Consider the following 26907-nt stretch of genomic DNA (forward strand, 5'->3'; position numbering starts at 1 on the left):
ATCTCATCTAAAAAAAAAAAAAATCATATGGCATGGGAAGCAACAGGAAGTAACCACAGTGACACCATTTTCTCTTTTCCGTGTTTTCTAAATTTTCTATACTAGTATATACTTCTTTATATAAAGAAAAATCAACTTTTAAAGGCTGTGTTTACTTTCAAGATATACAGTGTGGTTTCTGACAGTTCCTTTCTACGTTTCTGCTGTGTGTTGCCCTAGGTCATCCAGCTATCTCTAGGACCTTCAGCTTCTTCCACCTTCTTCGTCCCTGGAAAGCCCTGTTCTCCATGTGTTCACACAGCTTGGCATTCTGTACCCACTTCACAGGAATGCCTGCTTCCTCCTGGGCATTCCAGATTACTCCAGTGCTTCCCCTAGCTTCTCTTGTTTCTATTGGTGCTTTCCACACATCAATTTCTGAACTTAAAGCTTAAGGAAATTGATCACTGTCCCGGGTCCTCAAGAAAAGCAGCTTGTTCTTCCTGTGAGTTCTCTGGGAGTCTTGTGGGCAGGGAAGGGAGTAGGTGTAGCTAGAGTGGGCTCCTAGGGCGTCTGCTTCTGCGCAGCAGCTCAGGACCCAGCGGCACAGACCCCATCTCGGGCAGGCTCCAGGAAAAGGGAGGGGAGGCTTTGCTTCCCAGTGTGTTTCATTAGCAGCATTTACATCCAGGAGTGGCTTAGAACAAATGAAGGGGGAGGCTTTGGTTTTGCCAGGAGTAGCAACAGGATCTATAGTAGGAATTTGGGAGATTAATGTTTCTTCTAGCTCTAAACTTCCATAATTATATTTTTCTACTGTAGTATTCAAAGCTAAATAATTCAATGATGTCACACAAAGCTCACATACTAATTTCAGACACTGTATAGCAGTGGCCCTTTGTCTGTCCTGCTGTTCTTCCTTTTTGTGTTTGAGACCCCTGCCTGGGTCTTTGCGCTTGATCTGAGTGGGGCTGCTTGGAAGGAGGAGTTACCGCTGTGCTGATTACACTTGGCTAGTGGTGTGTGGTGCACAAGTGGAATGAATGCTGTGCCGGGACCCTGACATCTTTGAGGCTTCACTGGGCCCTGAGCTGGTGGCTGGACTGTGTTCCTCACCCTCTCCTTACAGGGTCCTCAGATCTAGCAGGAGCCTGCTGGCGTCTTTCTTGAGCTTGGGCAGCTGCTGAGGGGCAGCCCTGACCTTTATGCACCTGACCATCCCATTCTTAACACCTAAGAAGCATCTTACTGCTCTTTCATGTCTATGGATTCAGAATATACGAAGTTGATGCCCAACAAACATTTATTAAATATTTTTTTTTCATTTTTGCTTTTTTTGTTATGAGATGTGAGTAACTGGCAAAGCTTTAGATCAGCGTGAAATAGCCCTGGTGGTAGCTGAGTGCACACAGGACTCCTCCACGGGTTTCAAAAAGACACGTCTCAGGCAAGAGAGGGGAAGACACCCACTGATGCGAGGCACCCACAAGAGTAGTGCAGCAGCCCAGGGTGTGTGGGTAGTGCTTCCTATGCCCTATGGCAGGGGTCCCCAGGGGTCTGCAGGCTTCATTTCTGATGGGTGCTGAGAACCCCCTCTGACCAGAAGCTTCTGACTGGTCTGAGTCTTTTCCCTAGGGCCTCCTGCCTGAGGAGGGGCACTGGATGATGGGCTTAGAGAAGGTCCACTCAGGTGGGGACTTTAGGGCCTCATGCCATGCTGCTCGGGTACAGAGCCACTTAGGCAGCCTTGAGGATGAGCAAACTCCTACGTTGGGGCTCGTGTTAGTCTAGGCAGTGCAGTCCAGCACAAGTCTTGATGGTCATGGTAGGAAGCAAGGAGCACAAGTTAGCTTAGAGCATCATCACAGTCTCTATCCCTAACCCAAGCACAGGAAGTAGCAAAGGGCATCAGCGTAGTCAGTGAGGGTTGTGTGGCAGAGGATGCTGAGTGGAACCTGGACTCGGCTCATCTCCCCACAAGCTTCCTTGATCCTCAGCTGTCTCGGGCTAGGGTTTGGTGACCCGGAAGGAACTGTGATGACTTTCTGAGCCTGGGTTGGCTGGGCAGGCTGGCTGTGGGCCGTGTTGTGGAGGCCCAGGTGAGGTCTCCCCACAGCCAGCATAGGAAGAGCCTCCTTGTCCCCGATTAGCAGAGATGAGGAGAATTCTGTCCCCTCACTGTCCAGCACTTAGGGAGAGGGGCCGGAGGGTGGGCGTGTGAAGCTCCCTTGGGAGTCGTGCTTAGGGACCTTGGCTTTGAGTGTGTGCAGCAGGGAGGAAAATGAATGTGCATGCAGGAAGAGCAGGCTGAGTTTCCAGTTAACACACATCGCCCATGTCAGAATCAGTATCGTGGTTTTAATCATGCATATTGAGCACCTAATAAAAATTGTCTGTTGAGCCACAAGGCTTGGACTTGCCTCTTGTTCCATGGGTCCCTATGACCTTGTGCAAATTACTCCACCTCTGTGTGTCTCAGTATTTTCAGCAAAAGATGGGTGAGGGAGTCTAGTCTCTAAGATTTTCCCTGAGGATTTTTATTTACATACACACAGAGATGTATGACCCTCAGTCAGCCCTGTACCTCTGTGGGTTCTACGACCATAGGTTCAGCCAACTGCAGGTTGAAAAACTTCAAGAAAAAAATTGTGCCTCTACTGAACATGTACAGACCTTTTCTTTTGTCATTCCCCAAGCAAGGTCATATAGCAACTATTTGCATAGCCTCTGCATTATTTTAGGTCTTGTAAGTCATCTCCAGGTGATTTAAGATACACAGGGGCAGGAAAGCTCTCACTGTTTCGCTTTTACTCTATGAAAGTCTATAAAATATAAGGTGAAGGTGCCATAGTAACTTCACACTGATAACCCATGTCCCAAGGAATCAAAAAAAATGTACTGTGGGGTCTGGAGGGCGGCCCCTGATTGTACATGTGTGTGTGTGCATACATGTGCACACCTGGGATGAGTGTCACCGTGTCAGGATCGGCTGGGTGTGTGGCCAGAGTTGCTTCCCTGGAGGACAGGGCATGGTAAACGCGAGAGCACTGTGGATGGCTGCTGTCCCCAGGATGTGCATAAACGCGTGTGTTCTCTTTAAGGTGTGGAAAATATCCTTGCAAGGACCGTGTTACATGACAGTCCTCATGATTGCCTTTGGCCTGTTGTGGGGACACCTTCTACGAATCAGACCCACCCAGAGTGTCTTCATTTCGACTTGTTTGTCCTTATCGAGCACACCCCTGGTGTCCAGGTTCCTTATGGGCAGTGCCCGGGGAGATAAAGAAGGTAGGTGATGGGTGTTCTGAGTGCATGTGTAGTTCGTGCTCACGTGGAATTCACTTGTGAGTTCACAGTCCAAACCAATGAGGAGAAACTGCAAGTCCTCTCCCCTCAGGGCTGTCCAGGCGTCCGTGGCTTCTCAGGCCTGTGCTTAGCAGAGGACTGGGTACCTAGAAGCTCAGCATGTGCAAGCCACCACTTCTTCACCAGATCTAAAGAAATGGCCATTACCCGTTTCCAAATGAAGTATAGTTTTAGACCTGACAGACGCTGGACCAAGGTTCAAAGAAGCTAGCCAGGATTGGTGGCTGAAGAGGTTAGCATCGCTGTTCACTGTTTTAATCTTGGCAGATTCCAGGAGTGGACATGCCTGACACTTGTGAAGGGTTTCACCTAAGTGTGGACAAAAAGACGATTGAAGGGGAAAATCACAGAAGAAACTCGCACAGCCTGGGTGGGCAGTTCAAAGTCTGTGAACAGGAGGGGCTGGGGATTTGGCTCAGTGGTTCCGCTGCCTGTCCCACAAGTGCAAGGTCCCGAGTTGCACAACCAAAACAAAAAACAAAAACAAAGTCTACGGACAGGAGATTGGTGTCTGCACTGCCACTGTGGAGCAGTCAGGGGAGTGAGGTCTCGCAGGGTCCCACTTTTACAACATGCTTGTCTGTGAGGAAAGCTCTCACTGTTTTGCTTTTATTCTATGAAAGTCTATAAAATATAAGGTGAGGGTGCCATGGTAACTTCACACTGATATCCCATGTACCCAGGAATCGAAGAAAATGTGGAAAGACAGCCAGAGCGGCATGGGTGGCCCCTTGGCTGCCCTTTGCCTGGCTGTGTGCAGGGCCAGCCCTGGGTCTTCTGAGTTCTGGGCCAGGAATCAGAGCCCTGAGCCCACAGTAGCCACACTGAGTTCACTGACTACCTGACAGGTTCAGAAAACTGCCGCCTGCTTTGGGACTGTGGTGTGGATGCTGACCATCCATCTCTGGCACCAGTTGCCTCCATCACAGCAGCCACCTTTGGGCTGATGTTCATGATATCACCTCTTTCCTGTCCACCTTCTTGAGAACTGCACAGGGACCCGTGGTCAGGAGCTGATGGAGACAGCAGGGATGAAGCGGGTACAGTAATGGAGTATGGAAACCACTCTGAATGGATCTGCCTCACCCCAGACTCTCTACACCTGGGAGGAAATCAGCCACTAGAAAAGCAGCCATCAGATTTAGTCCTCATGATGTTAGCTCCCCTTTTCATGAGGAAGCGCTGTAAAGACTTTAGAAAAAGACCCCGACAGCTACAATATGAATTTCCTACCCATGAAGAGGCTTGGTAAAGACTTCAGAGTGAGCATGCTAGGAACTCTGGCAGTGTAAATGAAGGTTCTACCTCTGCTTACTTGGCTCACACAGGAGTGTAGAACAGACATCAAATGGAAAAGATCACAGAGGAAATTTGTGTGCCACTTGTGTGGGTGGCTCAGTCTACAAGAGAGGAGAGGCTTAGAAGTGTCTGGAGTCTCTTAGTCTTTACATTCAGAGTACATCTCCAAAACTGAGGAGAAAAACAAAGCTAAACTTACTCTTGGTGTGCCACATCAGAAAAAGGACACCAGATGGGCAAGGCAGCTTCTCTGGGTGTTTGGGAGGTGGTAGACGATGGTAGAAAAATATGCTATATACTCTACATGCTGGGGTGCTGGCTCCTGTGTGCTCCACTGAAGAATGGGGTGGGAAGACAGCACTGACAGCCCCCAAGGTCCCATACCTTGGGACAGCCCTGGTCAGACGGGACAGGTGCCGCAGGCTCAGAGATTTGTAGAGTGGGTAAATCTACTGTGTGCAGGTAGGAAAGGAGACTGTAGCATATATTTTCTTAAAGGCCACCCTAAAACAAGGCAGGAGTCACCATTCATGAATGTTGTTTAGGAGGGGGTCAGACACACTGGGAGGACATAGACTTTGACACGAAATTTATAATTAAAAATGTTAAAATGTAATATATCTGCAGCATAGTTAGAAAATATAATTTTAAACAAGTGTTTCAGTTTATAAAGATAATAAAAAGTACAAGAAGTGTTGGAATAATTCTCTCAAAAGATATGTCACCTTTATTGTACCCCCCCCTTTTTTTCTGAGACAGGGACTCACTATGTAGTTCAGACTGGCTTTGAACTCACTATGTAGCTTTGGCTGACCTTGAACTTGTGGCAGTCCTCCTGCCTCAGCCTCCCTAGTGCTGGAATTATAGGCTTGAACCATTATACCTGGCATATGTCACCTTTAAAAGTAAACATTCCAAAATGTTACTAAGACTTAACTGGAGAGAGTTTGTGAATAAAAAGGTTTAGCATATAAACATGTTATTTCTCCCCAAATTTATAAACGCAAAACTATTGTAGTAAAAGGTCTGGCAGGGTATTACACACAGTTTGGCAAACTGATTGTAAGATTTATTTAGAACCAAAGTCCAAGAATAGTTGATATAAATTTGAGGTGAGGAGCATGCCCTCCCAACCCAGCCACCACTTAGATGGGATAGCAGATGGCTCTGGCACTTCAAGGAGGTAGGAGAAATGGGTAAGTGAATGAGAAAAAGTTATCCACATGAAAATAACAATACCATTAGAAAGAACCCTGTCCTGAGCTACATATAAAAAGTCATGGATGCTGGGCCGGGGATTTAGCTCAGTGATTCCGCCACCTGCCTTGCAAGTGCAAGGTCCTGAGTTTAATCCCCGGTACCAGGAAAAAAAAAATAGAATAAGAACCTAACAAAGTCATGGATGAAGCATCTATGTGTGAAGAGCAAAACTTTAAAACTGCGGGAAGGAAATACAGGAGAAATATCCTTATGACCCTAGGGTGGAGTGATTTTTTTATTTTTTTCGGTACCTGGGGTCAATGAATTTCTTAAAATACAAGAATTCCAGATGGAGAGGCTTGGTAGATAAGAACACAGCTAATGCTCTAATGTTTATTCAAAGGTTTTTCTTATAGGCATGGGCTGTGGAAAGACATTTGCTCACTTTCCATAATGAGCAAAGAATTCAAACCCAGAGCATTTTGAAAATGTCTGGAAATCCAAACAGGAGGGAGCCTCGTAGGAAAATGGGTAGAATGTGCCATGGAAGACACTCCAGTGCAGGGAGCTCACAGAAAGATGCTGGGGCTTGCTGGGTGGTGGGGGAATCAGGCCACTAGCTGAGGGGCCCTTTCCCTTTACCACCGGAAATGGCTTTAATGGTTCTCACAGTGTTGAGGAGGACAAGCCCCGGAGCTCCTCAGCATGCTCAGTGGAAATGGAACACGTCCAAGTACTCTGGAGTCAAATTCACAACAGAAAGTTCATCATCTGTTACATATCCTAGAAAACGATGTGTAAGAGTAAGAACATCCAGCATCCGTTTCTTTGAGACAGCATCATCTTTAACAGCAAAAGTTGACAACATGAGTATTCACTAACTTCTGGATAATGAGGGCATGTTCATCGACACAATACAGACAGGGTGTGGGTTAATCCTGCAGTGTTGAAGGGAAATGAGATGCAGGACGCATCGCCAGGAGGAGATGCTGGGTTTGTAAAGTTTGAGGACCTGCAAAACAGACCAATTTAAAATCCCTTTGAACAATCGAGCATTTTAAACATTAAAAACTGTTTCAGAGGTGGGGTCTTGCCACACTGCCCCGGTTGCTCCTCAGCTGGGTCAGGTGATCATTCTGGCTCAGCCTCTTGAGCAGCTGGGGCTACAGAGGGATAACACCACTGTGCCGGCTTCAGAGAGATTTCAAAGTTCATTATCCAGGTTACCGAAGTTACTCATGTTATTTTGGAAACACATGGATGACTGTGCCCGACTTCAGGGACCCCTGTTGTGTGAAGCTGCACTCTGAACACCTCTGTCCCGCAGGTGACCTGGACTATAGCGCCGTGCTACTGGGCATGCTGGTGACACAGGATGTGCAGCTGGGGCTGTTCATCGCGGTCATGCCGACGCTCATACAAGCAGGGGCCAGCTTGTCTTCCAGGTAAAGGTCAGCGCACACTCTACTCTTCTGGTGTGTGAAGTTGTGGGTGACTGTGCTTCCTAACACTGTTCTGAAAGGCTGTCCAGAGCCTGTGTGACACCGCTGGCCTTGGCGCTGTTGCTTGTATCTCTTGGGCATGAGCTAAAGGTGCAGTGTCACTGTCCCTCTGCTATGCCATCTCTCAGGTGGAGATGGGAGCAGCACCCTCCTTGGCTGCTTGGGGGCACTGAATGAGCAAAGACACGGGTGTGCTAGGGCAGCCCCTAGCAGAGAAAGTGATGTGTGTGAATATGCATATGTGTGGGCTTGCACACATGCTTGTGTATGGTGTATGCATGCGTATATGCACATGTATGTGGGCTGGCATCCATGAGTATGCATGCATGCTGCAGGTCCACATGCATGTGGCATATTGCGTGTGTGAAAGCTGTTGTTGCAGTGGTGTTTGTGATTGTCATCATTATTACCATAATCCCCTTCCCCTGATCCTGTTACCATTTTACCAATAAAGTAAGCCCAAAGCTATAGTGCACCTGCTGGGTTCATGTGGAAGAAGCCAGCTGGGAAAGTGGCAGCATCCAGAGGATGGTGGGTTGTGAGCCTGTGCGGATGAGCTGGTGGAGCCATGAGCAGCACCACTGGAAAGCTTGGGAGCCCTGGGAACATATGGGGAGGCTACACTCGGGTAGGACACAGCTCAGGTTTCCTCTAGCAGATGTACTATCATTTATGCTTATATGTGTTGTGCTTCAGCTGTCTCCAGGGCCAGCATGTGCTGCATCTATGACAGCAATGATTCAGCTGATCAAAACGAATAGACTTGCTTGAAGTTCTTGGAGTCAGTTTGAGTCACAAAGACCTGTCTTGTTCACCATTCCTAATGAGTGTATTTTTGTTTTTCTTGTGCCTCATTGTACTGGCCCAAATTTCCAGGGCTTTGTTGAATGGGATTGTGTGAGAGAACATCTTTACTTTCTCCTTAATTTCAGGGGAAGTGTTCAGTCTTCCACCATGAAGCATGATGTTGGCTGTAGGTTTTTGTAGATGTCCTGTGTCAAGTCGAGGACGTTTTGGGAGAGTTTTTATCATGAGTACTTGTGTTAGCTTTTCAGCGCTGTAACTAGCTTAAAGGGGGAAAATCAATTTTAGGCCTTGATTTTGAGAGGACTCAGTCCATGGCCACTGGACTCTGTTGCTTCCACACTCACAGTGAGGCCAAATGTCACGGCGGGAAGTGTAGCAGCCCGTTAGTCAGCTTTTTGTCACTGACCAAGTGTCTGAGAAAGTCAACCTAAAGGAAGAGGATTGGCTGTGGCTCATGGTTTTAGGGGGCTCAGTCCATGGACACTGGGCTCCAATCCTGGATCTGCAGTAAGGAAGGCCATCATGGTGGGGAGCGTGTGTAGAAGAATGTGGCCTACCTTATGTAGGATGGATACAGGGCAGGTGGTGGGGAGACAAAGGAAGAGAGGTTGGGAGTAGGATGCGGTCCCCTCCTCAGTTGTCACATTCACACATACAGGTCTTCCTTGTTGACCTTGGGCACTTGCAAGGTCTGTGGTGCTGTCCCTTGCTTGCTCCTTGGCTTTTCTATTTGCTGTGGATTTCTTCTAGATTCTTGTGGAACTTAAGTTATTGATTTGAGACCTGTCTTCTGCTGTAAGCAGTTGGGGCTGTAAATTTCCTTCTTAGTTCTGTTTTAGGTGGCTCTTGTGTGTGGATATGCTGCATTTTCATTTTCATTGAGTTTTTAAATTCCCTTTACTGTTTCCTCTTTAGTCCCAGAGTGTCCAGCCCTGGTGCCTCACTTCCAAGCCCTGGAGAGTACCTGTCATCTGTTTCTAACTCCTAGTTTGATTGCACTGTAACATTCTAGTATATTGATTTCTGGTTATCTTTTTGTCTGTTCTATAAACTTTTCTGTAATGTATCTCTCTTCCAATTTTAATAACCAGGGGAAATTTGTAATAAAAAATAAATAGTAGAAGTAAAATCAGTTGTAATGTTAATATAGCCTTTACTTCATTGAGGCTTTATTCAGAATTAATCTTGATTCTTCCTAAAGGAAAGAATAAATACTTTCCTCCAGACATTTCTCAGGCAAGGAATAGAACTCAGAAATAACAGCTCTAGTTTCTTGTACCTGAGGGCAGGGGAAGATGGTTATGCACATATTAAAGCCAGGGGTTAAGTCTCCTGTACATTTGTAAGAACTGTGTGAGTATCTCAGTTTCAAAAACCAAGTGAGCAGTTTGTGCTGCTAACATAGCATTGGGGAAAGTGAAAATGCTCACCTTTCCCCAAAGAAAGGCAAATATCGTTGCTTCCTGCCAGATCGCAACTTAGAAGTTGTGTGAGGCCCAGTGTGGGGTTGGTGCACACATGGATTGTGGCTGGGAGTGGGAATCAGAGCGACCACCAGCAGAAATGAAGTGGGCTTGTCTTAACAGTACCCTGCGTACACACATGTGCCCGGAAATAGACGTGTGTCCACTGCAGCATAGCATGGGTCTGGCTCTTAGGTAAGCCGTGATCTGCGTCTGAGCATGCTTACCGCGCTGCCCAGTGGCTCAGGGGACACTCAGTGACGTAGCTGTGGTGTGAGCTGTGGCCTTGCCTAGAACACTGGGGCTGATTCCCGGTGAGGAATTTTGCCATCAAGCATCCGCTGGGATGGGAAAGCTGTCCATCAAGAATCTTTATGTCCTGGGAAGTGTATTTTCTCCAAAGTATCTATTCAAAACAGTCCTCATTTAATTCACATAACTCAAGTTCTGTGACTAACACAATTCTTAGATTTTATTTTAGTATTTGAAAGTAAAAATGTGTATGACTTGGGTAATTTATTCTGCAACATTTTTAAAAGGATTGAAAGATCTTTTTGGAGAGTTTTTAAAAAGTTTTGGAAGTGAAATAATGCCTCTTTCTTTTTTCTTTTCTAGCATTATCATGGAAGTTCTGCAAATTTTGCTCCTGATTGGTCAGATTCTTTTTTCACTAGCTGCTGTTTTCCTTTTATGTCTTGTTATAAAGACTTACCTCATAGGACCATATTATCGAAAGCTGCATTTGGAAAGCAAAGGGAACAAAGAAATCCTTATCTTGGGAATATCTGCTTTCATCTTTTTAATGTTGACGGTAATTCTCACATTACCTGTGTTGTCTTTGTACTCCTGTTTACAATCTCCCTAGAAGTTTATAATGAGTTCTTTATCTTTTCATTTTACTAGTGATTAAAATATTTGAAATGCTAATACTTTCTATTTCATATGTATTTTACAGTGCTAGAGCTAAATCTGTTTCACTTACATGTCTAAGCTCTTTATGAAAATGTGACTTAGGAATATTGCATTGACATCAGTGTCAAACCCTGTTACTCTGCCTTAAATTTTCAAAGTACTGCACACCTGAAATAGTAGGTAAAGTTTAAATCAAATTTTAGTTCTGTTTGATGATGATGAGCTAGTTAGCAGTATAACTTCTATTGCCATAGTATGAAAGATTTTTGAAAATGTTCATGTTGGAAATGAGGCATCCTGCCAGGATGTTCTGGTCACAGCAGAATAAGGAAGTGGCCTAGATTCCTGCAGTGTGTAAAAGATGCTCTCTATTATCCTTGTCCACATCCTCATAGCTGTGCTTATGCGCACTGTGCCTGTGTGTAGTTGATGTGCACTCAAGGACCCATGTACATGTATGTATGTGGCATGGGTGTGTGTGTGTGTGTGTGTGTGTGTGTGTGCGTGTGCGCGCGCACGCCCGCATTTCTCTCTGCTCTGCCCCTTGATCTCACCTGCTCTCACGCTGTCTCTTGCTTGACCTCTGGTAGCAACGAGGCCCTGTCATGATTCTCTGTCATTGTCTATCTTGGCTGTATTTGTGTTTTTTTTCCAAACTCCATATGTGTTTTCCACACAATATCTTGTTGGACTCCTCATCTCTGCCAAGCTGCTAAAGGTGAGGTGAGGCCTTCTGGTCTGGCTGCTGTCATGATCTGCTTGGTCTTCCTCGTCTTCGTGATGACTTGTGTGGGTTTGGAGGTTGCGTGCTTCTGTGGGATCTTCCCCTCAGTGGTCCATGCTTTCTGGTGCTATTATAAGTGGCATTCCTTTAGAAGTTCATTTTATAGTTGTCTGGTGCTGTTATTGTTTATAGATTTAGTTTCTCAAAATAAAAAGCATCTTCTTTTGAGTTGTTTTGTCAGTACCGTCTCATGGAGATGCTTGACCTGGGCTCTGTGTTTACCAGGACCAGAGGCAAAAGACCTCGTACATCAGGCTGACCATTCTCTCTAGTCTGCCTCACTCGTTTATGTCCTCAAATCCATTACGCCCTGGTTATTGGACACTTTTCCCTGGGTTTTATCAGGTGGTTGCCTGTGAGTGGTAGCTGTATCTGCCTTCTCTGTGTGGCTTGAGGTTCGTGACAGGAATCTGTTTTTAGTGCCAGTCTGGCTATTAATTGGTTCAGGTAGAGACAGTGTATCACAAATGCTTAAAGTTTGGAAAATATTCCTATTCAGAGATACCACTGTAGCCTACATCAATAAATTCAAATATTTAAATTTTTCCTTCCTAGTATTAACCCCGCAGGTCTCCTCACAGGTCCTGGGAGGCTGGTGCTACTATTCCCCTTGGAGGTGGCTGGGCTCAGCAACACTGCGTGCCTGTATGACTTCTGGTCTCTCCTTGTCCCCAGGTCACAGAGCTGTTGGATGTCTCCATGGAGCTGGGCTGCTTTCTGGCTGGAGCGCTGGTCTCCTCTCAAGGCCACATGGTCACCGAGGAGATCACGGCCTACATCGAGCCCATCCGGGACTTCCTGGCCATCATCTTCTTTGCATCTATAGGTAACCTTCCTTCTTCAGTCATGATTGCATTTGTAAAGAACTTGCAGATTAGTTCTGTTACCTGGCGGTGTGTAAATCTGTACTTTTCTAGAGTCTGGGAAAAATCTTATGTAAAAAGAGGGAAAATAGGCAGAAAAGGACATGAATTAATTGGTTGCTCATGAAGGTAGGGGGCATGCACATCTTCCGAGGCTAAGATGATCTGGTGACCTCCAGGGTTCCCTGCCCTGCAGACTTGGGCCCTCATGGCCATCAGTGTTGTCAAGGGGCCCACTGTGGGACCGAGAGTGTCCTGGAGCTTTGGGTCACATCCAGCTGTCCCACACAGATGTGATTATCCCAAAGGCTCTAGCACTTTGCACGGGGACAGATGCTCCATGGTCCCAGGCAGGCGTGGTGATGAAAGCTGGTTCCGAAGTGTGTGTGGAAATGCGTGGAGTCTGTGTGTCCACCCCAGGTGTGGAGAAGCACTTTATTGGAGCTGGTGCCAGTGCTGTAATGCAGCTGAAGTGGCACCTTCTATCTCACCAGCCAGCTTAGTGGTCCAGGGGTTCTTGGTGCAAAGGAGTGAGCTGAGCATGGGGAGGCCCTGAGGAGAGAGCCCTGGTGTTCTTGTCCTCCTGTCCCTGGTTCCCGGGGAGTGAGTGCAGTGCAGAGGCGGGGCCAAGGAGGAGTCCGAGTCTTGCCCCCAGGGCAAGTTAAGGGCTATACGAAGAGCTTTATCCAACACAGCCTGGCTGGCCAGCCAACCATGTATGCTCCATCAGCAGTATCTGCTGTGGTTGTGGCAGTCGGCTCCACCGTTACAAACCAGGCTGCTGCAGTAACATGTCTTGTTCTTTCCTCTTCCCTGTGTGCTTTTGGATGTCACTAACATGTATTAGCCAGAAAGTTTACTGTGAGGCTGTGCCTGGCTCCCCCGTTCTCCCTCGTCTTGCCAGGCCACTGTCCTGTCCAGTTGGGCCCCACTCCTGACCTCGTTTTACCTCTGTTACCTCCTGGTGACTCTCACGGGAGCTCTAGCCTATGAGGCAGTGTGAGGGGAGCACAGCACCACGGCAGGGTTGGTTTAGGGCCACCAGAGACGTGGCCCATGAGGAAGGAGTGTTGACCACCCAGGACTCGGTAGACAGGTGCCTGCCCATATCGCACCACAGCCGGGCCACTACAGAAGCTGAACAGGCCAAGAGCTTGTGCTTCCTCTCACAACTTCTTCAAGGGGATCCCATCCCTTCCCAGATTTTGTCTCCCTGGGCATTGACATTTCAGAAGCAGGCATTGTGGGTCAGGGTAGAATGAGTGGGGCCTGAAAGCTGGTTGTCGTGTATCTGACAGGACTTGGCTTGAGCACAAGGACGGCCCCAAACCCCCTCTACAACTGCATATTTACAGAGGAGGAAATTGAGGCCTACACAGACTGTCAGGTAATAGGAAGTGGCAGAGCCAAGTTCTGGTAACCTTGTACTGTACCAAGTGTCGTTTGGTATTTGTCAGGAGAATAAGTGACCATAAATAGAAAAAATTAGGACATAGCTCATTGCCCCTGCTGTCAGTGACATGTGCAGTTACTAAAGTGGCTTGTGTGAGTTAAGGTTCACTCCCTTCGTCTCTGCTCTCTTTTGGCATTGCTATGGGGCAAACACTGCCCTCTCAGAGGAGGTGCCACCTCCCTTGGCCGGTGTGTGTTGACAGGACAAAGACAGGAAGCCATGACGAGTTCACAGCTGTAGGGTGGGTATGGGACAAGCTCTGTGCACAGGCTCAGAAGCAGGCATGTCAGTAGAGTCTGCCAGTCAGTGGCCAGCTGAGGGCCAAGGAGTGTGCAAGTCAGGCAGAAAGTGCAGGGTGTCAGGGAGTAAGAAAGGCTCTTGAAGAGTCCGAGGCAACAGGGAAAAGACAGTCTGGGACTCCTCCCCTCTCGGGTCTCCTGTGAGAGGGAACAGTCAGGTGAAGGCAGAGAAGCAGCAGGAAGTGCTAGGAGCTTTTCCTCAGCTCCCTGACCCTATCTGCCTTGTGGGGAGAGGATTCCACCTGGCTGGATGCGATGGATGAAGGGTCCTGGGTGCCCTGGCTGGTAGGCATGATGCACATCACCACATGCCCCTTCTGCTCTTGAGCTTCGCATGTCTGCATGGATGTACGGATGGGCTGTGACAGCAGAGTCACTGAAGAGGTCTGCAGAGGGCGGCTGTGGCAGCTGGAGGGACAGCATCTTGGGGAGCACCAGGGTGGTCTTGCAGGGCTGGTGACACCGTGAGGGGAAGCAGGGAGTCCCCGGGATCTGGCTGACAATCCATTTTGGGGAGCAGTCTCCAAGGATGTGCACAGAGAAGGGTGCACAGCTGAGAGCTCCCCATGCTGACAGGGTGGGGCCGAGGAAGGCACCCTGGATGGCCTGGAGAGGAACTGGAGGCAGCCGGGGCCTCAGGCCAGGTGGGCATATCACTGAGAGCCTGGGCAGTGTGAGGGGAGGAATATGCACGTCTCAGGAGAATGGACTGTGCTGAGTACAACGTGGCTCGTGAGATGGCTGGCAGGCGTGTTCCTGCGCACCACACCACAGCTCCGGGATAGGTGCTTTGGGTGGAAAGAAGGTCTCTGGTACCAGTTTCCTCCAAGGGTGGGGAGGCCCAAGGTGGGGCTGGAGCTCCTCCCCGGGACTGCTGTCCCTGTTGTCCCTCGATAACACTAACTCAAGTAGCCAGGGGGGAACTGAGGGCAGGGAAGTGTCTGTGGATGAGGTCCTGGGTTTCTCAAACCCGTGAGCCATGTGGCGCAGGACCAGCTGGTCATGTGGCTGTCATTGTTCCTGAGGAATGCAGTTGGGGCTGCCCTGGGCCTCACTGCTGCTCTGCAGGTGGCACCTGGTTGCTCCTCTCACCCGTGGCTGGGAGGGGCAGGGCTCTTCTGTAGGGTTTTGTTTGATCTTGACACTGTAGAGGGTTTCAGGCATGCCCTGGAGCTGTGGGATTGTCCCTGAGGGTGGCGTGTGCTGCTGGAGCCTGTGCCGAGGTGACCTGATGTTCTGTTCCAGGGCTGCACGTGTTCCCTACCTTCGTGATCTACGAGCTCACTGTGCTGGTGACCCTCACACTGGCAGTGGTGGTCATGAAGGTATCTGCATTTCTAGTGGTCCCAGTGGGTAAACCCTTGCTGCTTTGGGCCTCGCATGGCTGAGAGCTCCCCATGCTGAGCCCTGACTCTGACCCCAGCCTGTGAAGCCTTAGGTGCCATGTATCTCCAAAGGGCCCGTCAGAGGGTGTAGTTGTGCTGGCCCCCTGGGCACACAACCCTAGCAAAACAGGCCTCCCTCTGGCTGCCCTGTGGGTCCTGCAAGGCAGGTCTTGCCAGGGTGTGTGGCCAGGTGTCAGGTGCTCGGCAGGAGGGGTTTGGAGTGGGGAGCACCTCTCTGAAGCCCTTCCCTGAATGGAGCTGTGGGGGGCGGCACTAGAGCTCCCCCATGACAGGCGAGCACCATGGTGAGCACTGGGACCTGATGACGCCTTCCAGGTGTCTGTCCTCTGATCAGGAGCAGCTCAGTCCCCGTTAGTGTGTGCATGACGGTGCTGTCACATCTAGTTTATAGCGGTTGACTTCGAGTGTTTCTCTGTGCTGCCTGCTTGGTTTGCTGGGGCCTGGGTCTCGGGCAGCAGTGTGATAAACTAACTGCTCTTGTAGTTTGTCTTGGCAGTGCTCGTCTTGTCTCTCATCCTGCCCAAGAGCAGCCAGTACATCAAGTGGATTGTCTCCGCCGGGCTGGCCCAGGTCAGCGAGTTCTCCTTCGTTCTGGGGAGCCGGGCACGGAGAGCGGGCATCATCTCTCGGGAGGTGAGTGCGGCAGCCTTGCTGCTTCCGCCTGGGCATCCCTGGCCAGGGCTGGGTGCTCCTCACTCCAGCAGCCTCGGAGGTGCCTGTGGGTACCAGGCTGGGCTGGCTCCAAAGCGCGTGTTGAGGGGGGTTCGTGAGTGGGCTTGGCTGTTCACATAGAACTTTCCAAATGAAAGCTGTGAATACTGCCTGAACCCATACTGTTCTCTTTTGTGACAGTTATAATTAAGTCACTGGTATTTCGTATGAAAAGAGGAAATCTCACCTGCTAGCATGCACATTACTGACATCTAAGAAAGCTAACCCTCAGATGCAGGCTGTGTGCAGAGTGGCCATTGACCCACCGTGCAGCACTGTGGAGCATGCAGAGCTGAAGCCGGACCCTGTGGCCACAGTCTGTGTACAGTGAGCCCCCAGGGTTCATCCTCAGGAAGCACCTCAGGTTCATCAGGTCTGGCCTGATCTCATTGTCCCCTCACCTACCTTGTACTTTTGTGTGCTCTGAAAGGATGAGTGAAGGCAGGATGCGGCGGCACACTCCTCTAATCTCGGTACTCTGGGGACCAAGGCTGGAAAATCACGAATTTCAGCCCAGCCTGGCAACTTGGTGACTTAGCAAGACCCTGTCTGAGAATAAAAAATAAAAAAAGGGCTGAGGATGTTGTTCAGTATGAAAGCCCTAGGCTCAGTCCTCAGCGTGACCACGCTCCACCTGTTCTGCCCCTGATGCTTGGTCTCTCCTGTGTGGGGTGTGCCCCTGCTACTCACCGCCGTGTTCCTGTTTGCAGGTCTACCTCCTCATTCTGAGTGTGACCACCCTTAGTCTCCTGCTTGCCCCAGTGCTATGGAGAGCTGCAATAACAAAATGTATGCCGAGACCAGAGCGCCGGCCCAGTCTCTGACAGCGCAGAGGGTGGTGACTCTTGGGAGGAAGCCCTCTGCAAGTGTCTTGTCATCACAATCCTGTGAGCCTCGCACATGGAGACAGAGTGACACTAGCAAGGAGGCGATGTCATATTGTTTGCCAGCTTTTACAGAATATTTCTCTTGTTTTAGAATTTTCCAGAGTAATTTATTTGCAGTCAGTTGATTATGCACGGTAGAGTCGTAATACTGCATTTTATGAATCGCCCGGACTGTTTGCCTGTATGTGCCTTTTTTTCTGAAATTATTTTTAATTCTTTATTGTTAATTCATCAGTTCATGATTTTTGGTAAAGAAAAGTTAGCTTTTTTAATTTATTGTTCAACTTTAGAATTAAAGTCTGTAGATCAAATGTTTGTTAGTAAACATATCTATGATATGAGATTTTAATTCTGGCAATGAGTTTGGAAGTTTACCTTAGATACTTAAAGTATGTTTTCTAGTTGAGATGAATATCTTATAGATATCTATTTGCCTCATAACTATTTTAAAGAAATTCTTATGTTAATTTGGAGTATATCACTCATAAAATATTTGATTTTGAATCATAAGGGTATGGTCATTATTTAATAAAGACCATTTATGATAAGGGTATAAATAACTATAATTTGTTGAGAGTCTTTTTTGATTAGATTTTTGTATGAAGCAAATCTGCAAAATTTCAGCCAATTATAAATCAGATGATTCATATATCACCATACTTATGGGGAACTGGGAAGGGGATGTTACCAAGACCTCTGTTGTGGGTCCTGGCTTGTGAGCCACAGCACAAGGAGAATTAAAGAACAAACAGGAAGCCAGGCGTGGTGGCACACGCCTATAATCCCAGCACTCGTGTGGTATCTATTTGCCTCATAACTATTTTAAAGAAATTCTTATGTTAATTTGGAGTATATCACTCATAAAATATTTGATTTTGAATCATAAGGGTATGGTCATTATTTAATAAAGACCATTTATGATAAGGGTATAAATAACTATAATTTGTTGAGAGTCTTTTTTGATTAGATTTTTGTATGAAGCAAATCTGCAAAATTTCAGCCAATTATAAATCAGATGATTCATATATCACCATACTTATGGGGAACTGGGAAGGGGATGTTACCAAGACCTCTGTTGTGGGTCCTGGCTTGTGAGCCACAGCACAAGGAGAATTAAAGAACAAACAGGAAGCCAGGCGTGGTGGCACACGCCTATAATCCCAGCACTCGTGTGGCTGAGGCAGGAGGATCGCTGTGAGTTCGAGACCAGCCTGGGCTGCATAGTGAGTTCTAGATCAATCTCAACTATATAGTGAGACTCTGTCTCAAAAAACAAAAACAAAAAACAAAAAAAAAAAACCCAAAAACGAACAAACAGGAAACAACACTTAGAGTGGAGAACCTGAGTCTTAAGTCCTGATTAGCACTGTGGATGGCAACAAAGACAAAGGCCCCCAAGTGTATCCAGGATTTATTGAATTCATGAGCATGGGAAGGAATAGGGAGCAGGGTGTGCTTAGAAGGGATCTAGTGAAATACTGCTGAACAACTGGTGTGATGGCACCAGGCAAGGCTGTTAGGGAGTTGGCACTGCTTATCTTACTTGGATAAAACAGACTGGTACTGGGACTGGGTACAATTAGCAGGCAATCCTTTGGGTCAGTGAGAAGCCATGATTCGGGGGAAAGGGTTTTAGTTGGGGTCACACTGACAGCTGTGCATAACTCAGCAGAGCCCTGCCACTTCACAGAGCAGGGCCTAGGTTTCTGTGGCAGCCATCGAGGGAGGGGCTGTGCCCACCCAGGCCATCTTCTGACATGCCCATTTGAGTCATGTGGAGCTTTGGTCTGACTTCCTGATGTAAAACAATACAGCCGAATTATGGAAGGCAAGAAGCAGGTGCTGCTCATGCCCACTAATCTTGGGTAGGGATGTCTGCTACACATACTGTTTTCCACAAGACCAAATTAATGCAGTGCTATGTGAAAGCTTCCCTTATCAGCTGCCCAGAGTTGAAGGTCTGACCCTCTCAAGTATTTCCCTAAGGCCACTGTCTTCATCTGTTTTGTGCTACCATACTATCACAGAAGACCAGAGCTGGGAAATCTCTAAAGAACAAGAATTCATTTTTCACAGTTCTGGAGGCCAGGCACTCCAACATTAAGGTGTGACGGCAGGGGCAGGAAGGGCTCCATCTCTGCTTCTAGGATGGCACCTTGAAACTGTCCTGTGCCCTCACGTGGAGAAGAGCAGTGGGGCAAGGCCCCTCTCCTACAGCCCTTTCTGGCAGCATGGATACACCCGAGGGCAAGCCCATGACTTCAATTCCAGCGAGCCCACTCCAGCACGGCTGCTCAGGGAAGGGCTTGTGACGTTAGGGACACAAAAGCATTTGCTGCAGAGCAGGTACTTTAATGTTAGCTCTTATTGCATATTGTGAATATAAATCATGAACTGCAATACTATAAACCACTTTGAAGTGAGTTGAAGTTTGTTACATCTGGTCTGAAGCACAGTCATGGAGAAAGGATACAAACGTATTTATTTTGAAAATGATGTTGGTCTTATGTCTAAAGGACACCAAGCCACTGGCACCTTTTTTCCTGCACATGGTTGGGTGCCCTGCCTCCATCCGCCTGGGCCTCTGGGCTAGTTTCCTTCCTGTGTTCAGCACTGTGGCTGCCAGGACTCCATGGTTTTGTGGAACTGATTAAAACCTACTTGATGAGAGCCGGGGATTTAGCTCAGTGGTTTGGTGGCCTGCCTCGCAAGCACGAGGCCCCGAGTTCAAACCCCAATACCCGCCCCCCCCCAAAAAAAACCTACTTGATGAGGGAGGAAGGATAACATTGTTTCCCCAAGATATGACTCAGTGCCACTCTGACAGCCACTTGAGAAGCAGCTTAGAAGTCTTCTGTTGACAAGGATTCAGTCAGCAGGCAGACCTGGGAACTTGAGTGAGAGCCTGTAGGGATCTCCTGAACCAGCACCAGCTAACTCACAGAACAAGCCCTGGACCTGGTCCACCAGAACCAGCCACCTCACAGAATTAGACCCTTGAGCTGGACCTCGAAGGCAGGCTGGGCAAGGGTGCTGCTACTGGGGTCTTAGGAGAGGCAGGTTCAGAGCACTTTCAGGATCAGCCTCAAGTCTGGTGAGGACTTCGCACCCTGTACGCCTGGTTACTTTTGCTAATTATTCTTATCAATGCTGGGATCCAAATTCACAGCCTTGTGAGTGCCAGGCATGTGCTGTGTGACCTCCTTGCTGGTCTCAATATTCAGTCTGCTATCTGTTCTCACATATTAGGGTTCTTCCTTTTATATTTCTGCTCCTGTGACCTTTCTGCCTGTTGCCCTGAGTAGCACCAAATCACGACCCTGACTCCCAAGCCCTCTCTCTCAACACAGGCAGGACAGGTTGTGAGAGAGGTGAGGATTCGCAGGTCCATACAGCAGGAAGGCCAGGACAGGCTGGTGGGGCATTATGTGGAGAAGGACAGGAGGTTCACACCAAGATGCCTTCCTACCCCTTCTGCTCCTGCTGGGCCATGTGCAGCAGTAAGAAGCATGTGCAAGGGGCCACCTTGTGTCATGGGTGGGTGTAATCCCAGTGGGGGTGGGTAGTGTCTAGAAGAATAGGACTTGGGCCAGCGAGAGGCCATGTATCCAGGATCTCTAATTCTTAGAGCTAATGGCTGTATTCTACACTGTGTGAGCTAAACTTGACCAGGAGCAAGACCAGGAATGGGTAGGCCCAGTGCCTGGGGTCCAGAGAAAAGAAGTAACTCAGAGGCCAGTTTTGCTGTTGTCCAAGTGAATGGTGTGAGGATTTCAAAGTAAGAGGTTTGGAAGGGGCAGTCTTGCTATAGTCAGCCCTGATATGGGCTCAGACTTGTTTCCCAAGCCAGTGTCACCTGGGCAGGTATGTGCCAGCAGGGAAGGACAGTAATTTGTGGGCTTCCTGGGCAAGCATCTGCCTGTACCCCACATGCTGTGCAGATGTGTTAGGAGCCTCGTGCTGCATGTCTTGGGGTGGGAGCTGGGTTGCTCAGGATACAGAGCTGACTTGCCAGTTTTCCTGAGGTTCATTTCATAAACGCTGAAGCCTTTAGGAGCGCTGGAGACGCTGCTCAGAAGGTGAAGAGGAGGCAGATTTGTGTGGACAGGAAGGAGGCGATTCTGTGGCCAACTTCCCACTGTGTCTCTGGGGCCTGCTGATCAGGACTTTGACACCTCACAGAGGAGCCTGTGTCCCTGTAGGGGCAGGGACTTGGGACACAGCCTGCACTGGTACTGCACATGTGGGTGTGGAGGAGACAGGCAAAGACAAGAGCAACATCCTGGCCCAGTGGGGTGGAAGCTGAGCCACAAGCCAAGCCGTGGTGTTCGATGGATGCCCGCATGCTGGCTGGCGGGTGCCAGGGCCTAGTCAGCAAGGGCCCCTGTGGGGACACCAGTTTACAGAGGAGGAATCACTTACTGGAGGGGCACTGTGGGTATGTCCAGTAAAGCAGGACAGCGTGCACGGGACAGTGCAGCTGAGCAATGTCGGCCCCAGAGTGGGGCTCCCTCATCAGTATGGCTGGCTTTGAGGTGTGCTGGGTGTGGCCATCTTCCTCCATACCTGCCAAGTGGGCCTTAGGCAGATGTTAAAGAGCGAGAGATCAGACATAAAGGGAAAACTATGGGTTCAGAAGATGGTAGCCACACTGAAAGCAGAGTGACGGAAGGGGTGAAATAATTCAGTTGCAGTCACGCAAATGACCAGCTCGTGTTGAGCTCCTGGCCTGAGTCACTCTGGCTTTGGGCTCCAGCATCAGGAGACACAGTAGCATTACTGCCTATTTTGGTGGGCAGTCATTTCCATTTCCAATATCTTAAGGGCATATTTGACTTAATTATTGGGTCTAAGATGTGTTCATGCATTCATATTGCTAATCATGGTGGAGAATTCTAAGGTGACATCTGGTACCATTTCCTCTTCGTGCCAGTGGTGCTTATTTGCCCTGTTTTCCCTGACACAGCCAATATACTTGGACTAAATCCCAAAAGAACTTGACATCTTTGGAGGACACAGGAGCTGAGTGACCCCTAAGTTTCCAAGCACCACTGTGTCCCGGGTATTGGCAGGTATAGGACGCCTCTCGGGCTCGAGGGGCGAGTGTGCCGAGAATAGGAACTCACACTCGCTGCGGTGGGAGTGCAAGGTGGCATGGCCACTGTGGAAGAGGTGCAGAGTTTCTGACAGACCTGTACAGACTTTCACCATATCATCCAGCAACTGTGCTTGTTGGTGTTTACCCAGATGATTGAAAACGCATGTCCACACAAAAACTTGCACATGGCATTTATAGCAGCTTTACTGATTATTGTTGAAACTTGGAAATACCAAAGTGTCTTTCAGCAGGGGAATGCATAAACTGGTGGATCTAGGAAATGGAATATTATTCTGCACTGAAAATGGAATGAGCAGTCAAGCAATGAAAAAACATTAAGGAACTTTAAATACCTATGCTAACCAGAAGTCAATCTGAAAAGCCTTCATACCACATGATTCCAACAATAACATCCTGGTAAAATAAAAATTATGGAGGCAGTAGGGTGGCTGGTGGTTTCCAGGAGGTGGGGAGAAGAACTGACAGGCCAGAGGGAATTTAGGCCAGTGGACAGTTTAGTGAAATTACTGTGTGATGTCATAGGGGTGGCTGTGTCCAAACCCACAGAGGACAGTACCAGCTAAGTCCCAGGGTAAGCTGTGACCTCTGGGCGGCAGTGATGTGCTAATTGGGTCACTGATCTTAACACACATGCCACTCTAACATGTGATGCTGGAGGGCTGTGATTGGTCAGGGAGCACAGAGGCCATATGGGAACCACGTATTCTGTTCAGTTTTGCTGTGAGTCTAAAACTGCTCTAAAAATACAGTGCAGGGGATGGCAGTGTGGTTCCGTAGTAAAGTGTTTGTCTGGGCTCCAGGTTCATTCTCTAGGACTGCAAAATGAAACAAACAAAAAAACCATGTCAGTTTTTTAAAAAGCTGTCAATTTTTACAAATGTTTCTGAGATTTTGATTGGGATTACATTGAACATGTAGGTTTGTGGTGAAGGCCATCTTTGCCACATTGAATCTCAATCCATGAATATGGTAATCTCTTTATTTTTGCTCTATTATATAGCAATGTTTTATGTTTTCCTTTGTAACTTTTGAAAATCTAAATTAATTTCTGATTAGTTGATTTTTCATGCCATTATAAGTAATACTTTAAAAACACTTTCCCTATAGCTTATTGGTATAGAACTAGAAATCTAAGTGATTTAGCTTGTACTGATTTTTTGTGTGTCACACTAGGGATCCAACCCCAGGCCTCTTGCACGCTAGGTAAACGTTCTACTATTGAGCCACTGCTGATTTTTTTATTTTTTGGTACCGGGGATCAAACTCGACATATTTTTTTTTTTTGAGACAATTGTCAAATTGTTAAATTGCCCAGACTGGGCTCAAATTTGTAATCCTCCTGCCTCAGCCTCCCACGGTGCTGGGATTACAGGTGTGCACTACCACATCTGGCCTGCAGTGATCTTGTATCCAGAGAATCTGATGAATTTACTGATTAACTGTAGCAATCATTGTTTGAGCATAAATACAATTGTACATTTTCCTATTCAATATTTATGTCTTTTTATTTTTTCTTGTCTTATTGCATTGCTTAGGACTGCCTAATTACTGTTGAAAAGATGAAATTTTTCTCTCAATTATTTTGAAAATTTCAAAATGTAGAGAAGTTGAACAAATAGTAAAATATACACATATTAAGCAAGTGTTATCATTTTGCTGTATTTACACACTTGGTGTTTATTATCTGAAAGCATATACACAAGATGCATATTATTTGAGCCATTTAAAAGTAAATTGCTCATATTGTGATACTACCCAATTTAATCACCATGCTTTTTATTTTGTACAATGTTAAATATTTTTAATTTTGAAATTTGGTTTTTAGTTTACATACAGTGAATATCCCTGATTTGGCATACACAATTCAATGACACTTTTATATTTAGGTTGCAGCCACAATAAGATAACAAAGCAGTTTTGCTGTATTGGAGTCTCAACAACCACCTTATTTCTGATACTACAAGTGCAGAGCTCCCCAGGACCAGTCACTAATAATACCAGCTATAAATTTGGGGATACTAAAGACCAACCTCGTTTCTGACACCAAGTTCAAGTTTCCATGACTACCCTCAAGCTCAATAATTTGCTATTAATGTTATTATCATAGACCATCTAGCATGTCTAGGTTCCCCCCAGAAAACAGACACCGATCAGGCAAGAAATTCATGGTCTCTCTGGTTGCCTTTTAGGAGCTAAGGGCTAAAACAATCAAACCTGTCTTTTTCTAGGAGCTGAGGGCTAAAACAAACCTGTCATCAGGCAAGGTTAATACTTTGTCACCTTTTCTGTCGCACACATTCCCTCCTATCCGTTGTAACCAGCCCAGCTGAGGCACTGCTATTCAGTTCTCTGTCTCTTCAATTTGGCTTTTTTTTTGTAATGATATGAATAGAATTATATAGTACATAGCTTTTTAACATAACATAAACATGAAATTTATTTTTATCCCTGTCCTTGGGCTTCTAAGAGTATGGTCAATCTCATACAATACCCTTATCATACCTAGCAAAATAATTTCTTCTTGCCTAATATGAGGAACATGTAAAATCTTCCCTAATTATGCTTTAAGAGAGGTCTTAATGAGAAAAGTTCATCTGTCATGCAATTTACTCAGATCATAGTATAAAATGTTTTTTTGGTATATTATTTACTTTTAAAAACTTGATAAATACAAGGGGAAACTTGGTAACTCAATAAGAGGAAACTAAGAAATGGCAGGAGGAAGTACCAGTGACATTGAAGAAACGAAAAGGGAGAATTTGTGTCATTGTGTCTGATACCACAGACTAGACCCAGTCATGGTGAGACCTTAGGGGATGTCTTGTCCTGGGAAGGACTGGTCACCTTCCTCTAATAAATTAAACATGGCTCTGCCCACCTCCATGCAGCACCAGAGACCCTGGAACAACTTGGCACCCAAGTGTGTGAGACAGGACAGCTCTCCCCAACCAATGGAACGTGCCCATCAATATCTAAATGAATGCTTGAGTCGTGTTTCCCCAACAGCCCAGCTCCAGGGACCAGGGACGCTGTGGGTGTTTGAGATGTAGGGAACCTTGAGTAACGGGCTTACTCAGGAGACTGTATTTCAGCAGTGCCATCAAAATACATGAGTTCTCATCTGGAAATTTGAGAACCTTGTTAACGTTGTTGATACAGAAGTAGGCTTTCTGTGGGGTAGGAGACCTCAGAGAGGCCAGGAGGAGTGTTATTTTGCCTTTTCCCAAGTAAACTGAAGCCTCAAGGAAACTGCTGTGGCACTGACTCCAGCTGATGGTGACTTTTGAGCAGAAGTCTTATTAGTTATCAACCTGCATAAGCAATGCCGAATGCCCAGAATCTTGCATTTGGAGAGAATGCCATACTCTGCTCCTAAGTATGGGAGAGAATCCCATACTCTGCTCCTAAGTTCGGGTCCTCCTGCCTCTGGGCTCCAGGTCTCCAGGAGAAGCTTGCTGCTCAGGTGGCTGGACAGGGACTTATGCTGTCACCTGGGGTGGGGTATTTAAATTTGGCCAAGAATAAGGAATTCCTATGTTAGAAAAGGAACAGATATGGGAATTTAAGGCCCTCTGAAGAGCAAGACAACAGGTAGGTTTGGAAATAAAGGGGACCCCACATGGGCGAGCAGAACCCACTGCAGAGGACCTTCACAGGTCAGCTCCAATCCTGGTCTCTTCATCAAATTTCCCCAAGTACCGGCGCATGGAGTGCTGCTTCTGCTTATTTTCAAAGAAGCCAATGCTCATTAAATTGTTGGCAGCCTAAGAAGGGGCGCAGCTTCCCTGGGTAGGCAGGAGTGGGCAGTCAGTACCACAGTGGTTTAACTGTGAAGCTGTTTAAGAGTGGTGTCCTGCAAGAGGTCACGTACTCAGCCCCCATCCCCAGTCTTGGGCTGACCTTAGTCATGCTGGTGCGAAGTGCTGCCTTGACCTCTGCCCTGATGCAGAGGCCCAGCTGTCCTTCACTGTGGTGGTGGCTGAAGTAGGCATTGTCTCCATGGCTCCACACCCACCAGGCCCACCTGCAACAAAACTGCCTTTGCCTGTGGAAAAGCAGCCCCTCTGCCTCCTTTTTCCCCTGCTACCCTGTGCTCAGGACTTGGGAATTGCTGGGAATTCCCCACAGGCTGCGTGAGTGAAGGCTGATGGCAGAGCAGCGGGTAGAGGTCCCTTTTTTTTTCCTCAATGCCCAGTACATACTTGTCTGCCCACACCACCTGGTCTCCACCCCATGGTATACATACAGGCACTCAAAAATACACCCGCACCTGGCCTCCGTTCTTCTGCCTTGTGCACACAGCCCCCGCTGTGCCCACACATCTACTTGGTCCCTTTTCTCCTGTGTAAGCACTCCTCATTCCTCTGTCAAAGACACCTACATGTACACACCACTTCTCCAGGCACGTGCACACCGCATGTAGCCAACCTCTCACGTGTACACACTGAGGTGCCTATATGCATTCAGCAGGCCCTTCTCTTCAGTGCACATACAGCCATACACACGTGGCTGCTCTGCTTCTCATGGCACACCCAGGCATGCACACACGTGGCATGGTGACTTTTGAGCAGAAGTCTTTATCAGATAGTTATCAACCTGCATAAGCAACGCTGAATGCCCAGAATCTTGCATTTGGAGAGAAGTTTCAATCCCATACTCTGCGCCTAAGTTCGGGTCCTCCTGTCTATTCACCACGGCACACCCAGGCATGCACACACTTGCCCCCGTATTCCCCATGGCATACCCAGGCATGAACACACGTGGCCTCTCTCCCGGGCGCGCGCACAATGCTTTCTGGAGCCAACCGGGCTCCATCCGCGCCCGGCGCACGCGCACACTCGGACACGCGCGTGCCCC

The 26907-nt window shown here is 47.7% G+C and overlaps 1 protein-coding gene and 1 long non-coding RNA gene across 5 annotated transcripts in view; one reads left to right on the forward strand and one right to left on the reverse strand.

Annotated features, from left to right (window-relative positions):
* Tmco3 (transmembrane and coiled-coil domains 3) overlaps window positions 1–17461 on the forward strand; it is a 36146-nt gene extending 18685 nt beyond the window's left edge. For all 3 annotated transcript variants that reach the window (XM_010619913.3, XM_010619914.3, XM_033760984.1), the window contains 7 exons: window positions 3081–3267; window positions 7172–7289; window positions 10232–10427; window positions 11988–12138; window positions 15173–15252; window positions 15817–15966; window positions 16755–17461. In XM_010619913.3, the coding sequence (XP_010618215.1) occupies window positions 3081–3267; window positions 7172–7289; window positions 10232–10427; window positions 11988–12138; window positions 15173–15252; window positions 15817–15966; window positions 16755–16868 (996 nt within the window). In that variant the 3' untranslated portion in view covers window positions 16869–17461. The remainder of the gene's footprint in view (window positions 1–3080; window positions 3268–7171; window positions 7290–10231; window positions 10428–11987; window positions 12139–15172; window positions 15253–15816; window positions 15967–16754) is intronic.
* Window positions 17462–22094: 4633 nt separating this feature from the next.
* On the reverse strand, window positions 22095–26901 carry LOC104859362. Of its 2 annotated transcripts, none has more exons than XR_779347.2 (3): window positions 26795–26901; window positions 25951–26074; window positions 22095–22865 (listed from the first exon to the last, which is right to left on the reverse strand). It is a non-coding gene; the product is annotated as an uncharacterized LOC104859362 (long non-coding RNA). The 2 variants fall into 2 exon arrangements; XR_779348.2 differs by having other exon boundaries at window positions 25951–26085.
* Between the last annotated feature and the right edge of the window lie 6 nt (window positions 26902–26907).

Source organism: Fukomys damarensis, unplaced genomic scaffold (assembly GCF_012274545.1).
Source record: "Fukomys damarensis isolate Sample0158 unplaced genomic scaffold, DMR_v1.0_HiC HiC_scaffold_6, whole genome shotgun sequence".
In the NCBI taxonomy this organism is placed as follows: domain Eukaryota; kingdom Metazoa; phylum Chordata; class Mammalia; order Rodentia; family Bathyergidae; genus Fukomys; species Fukomys damarensis.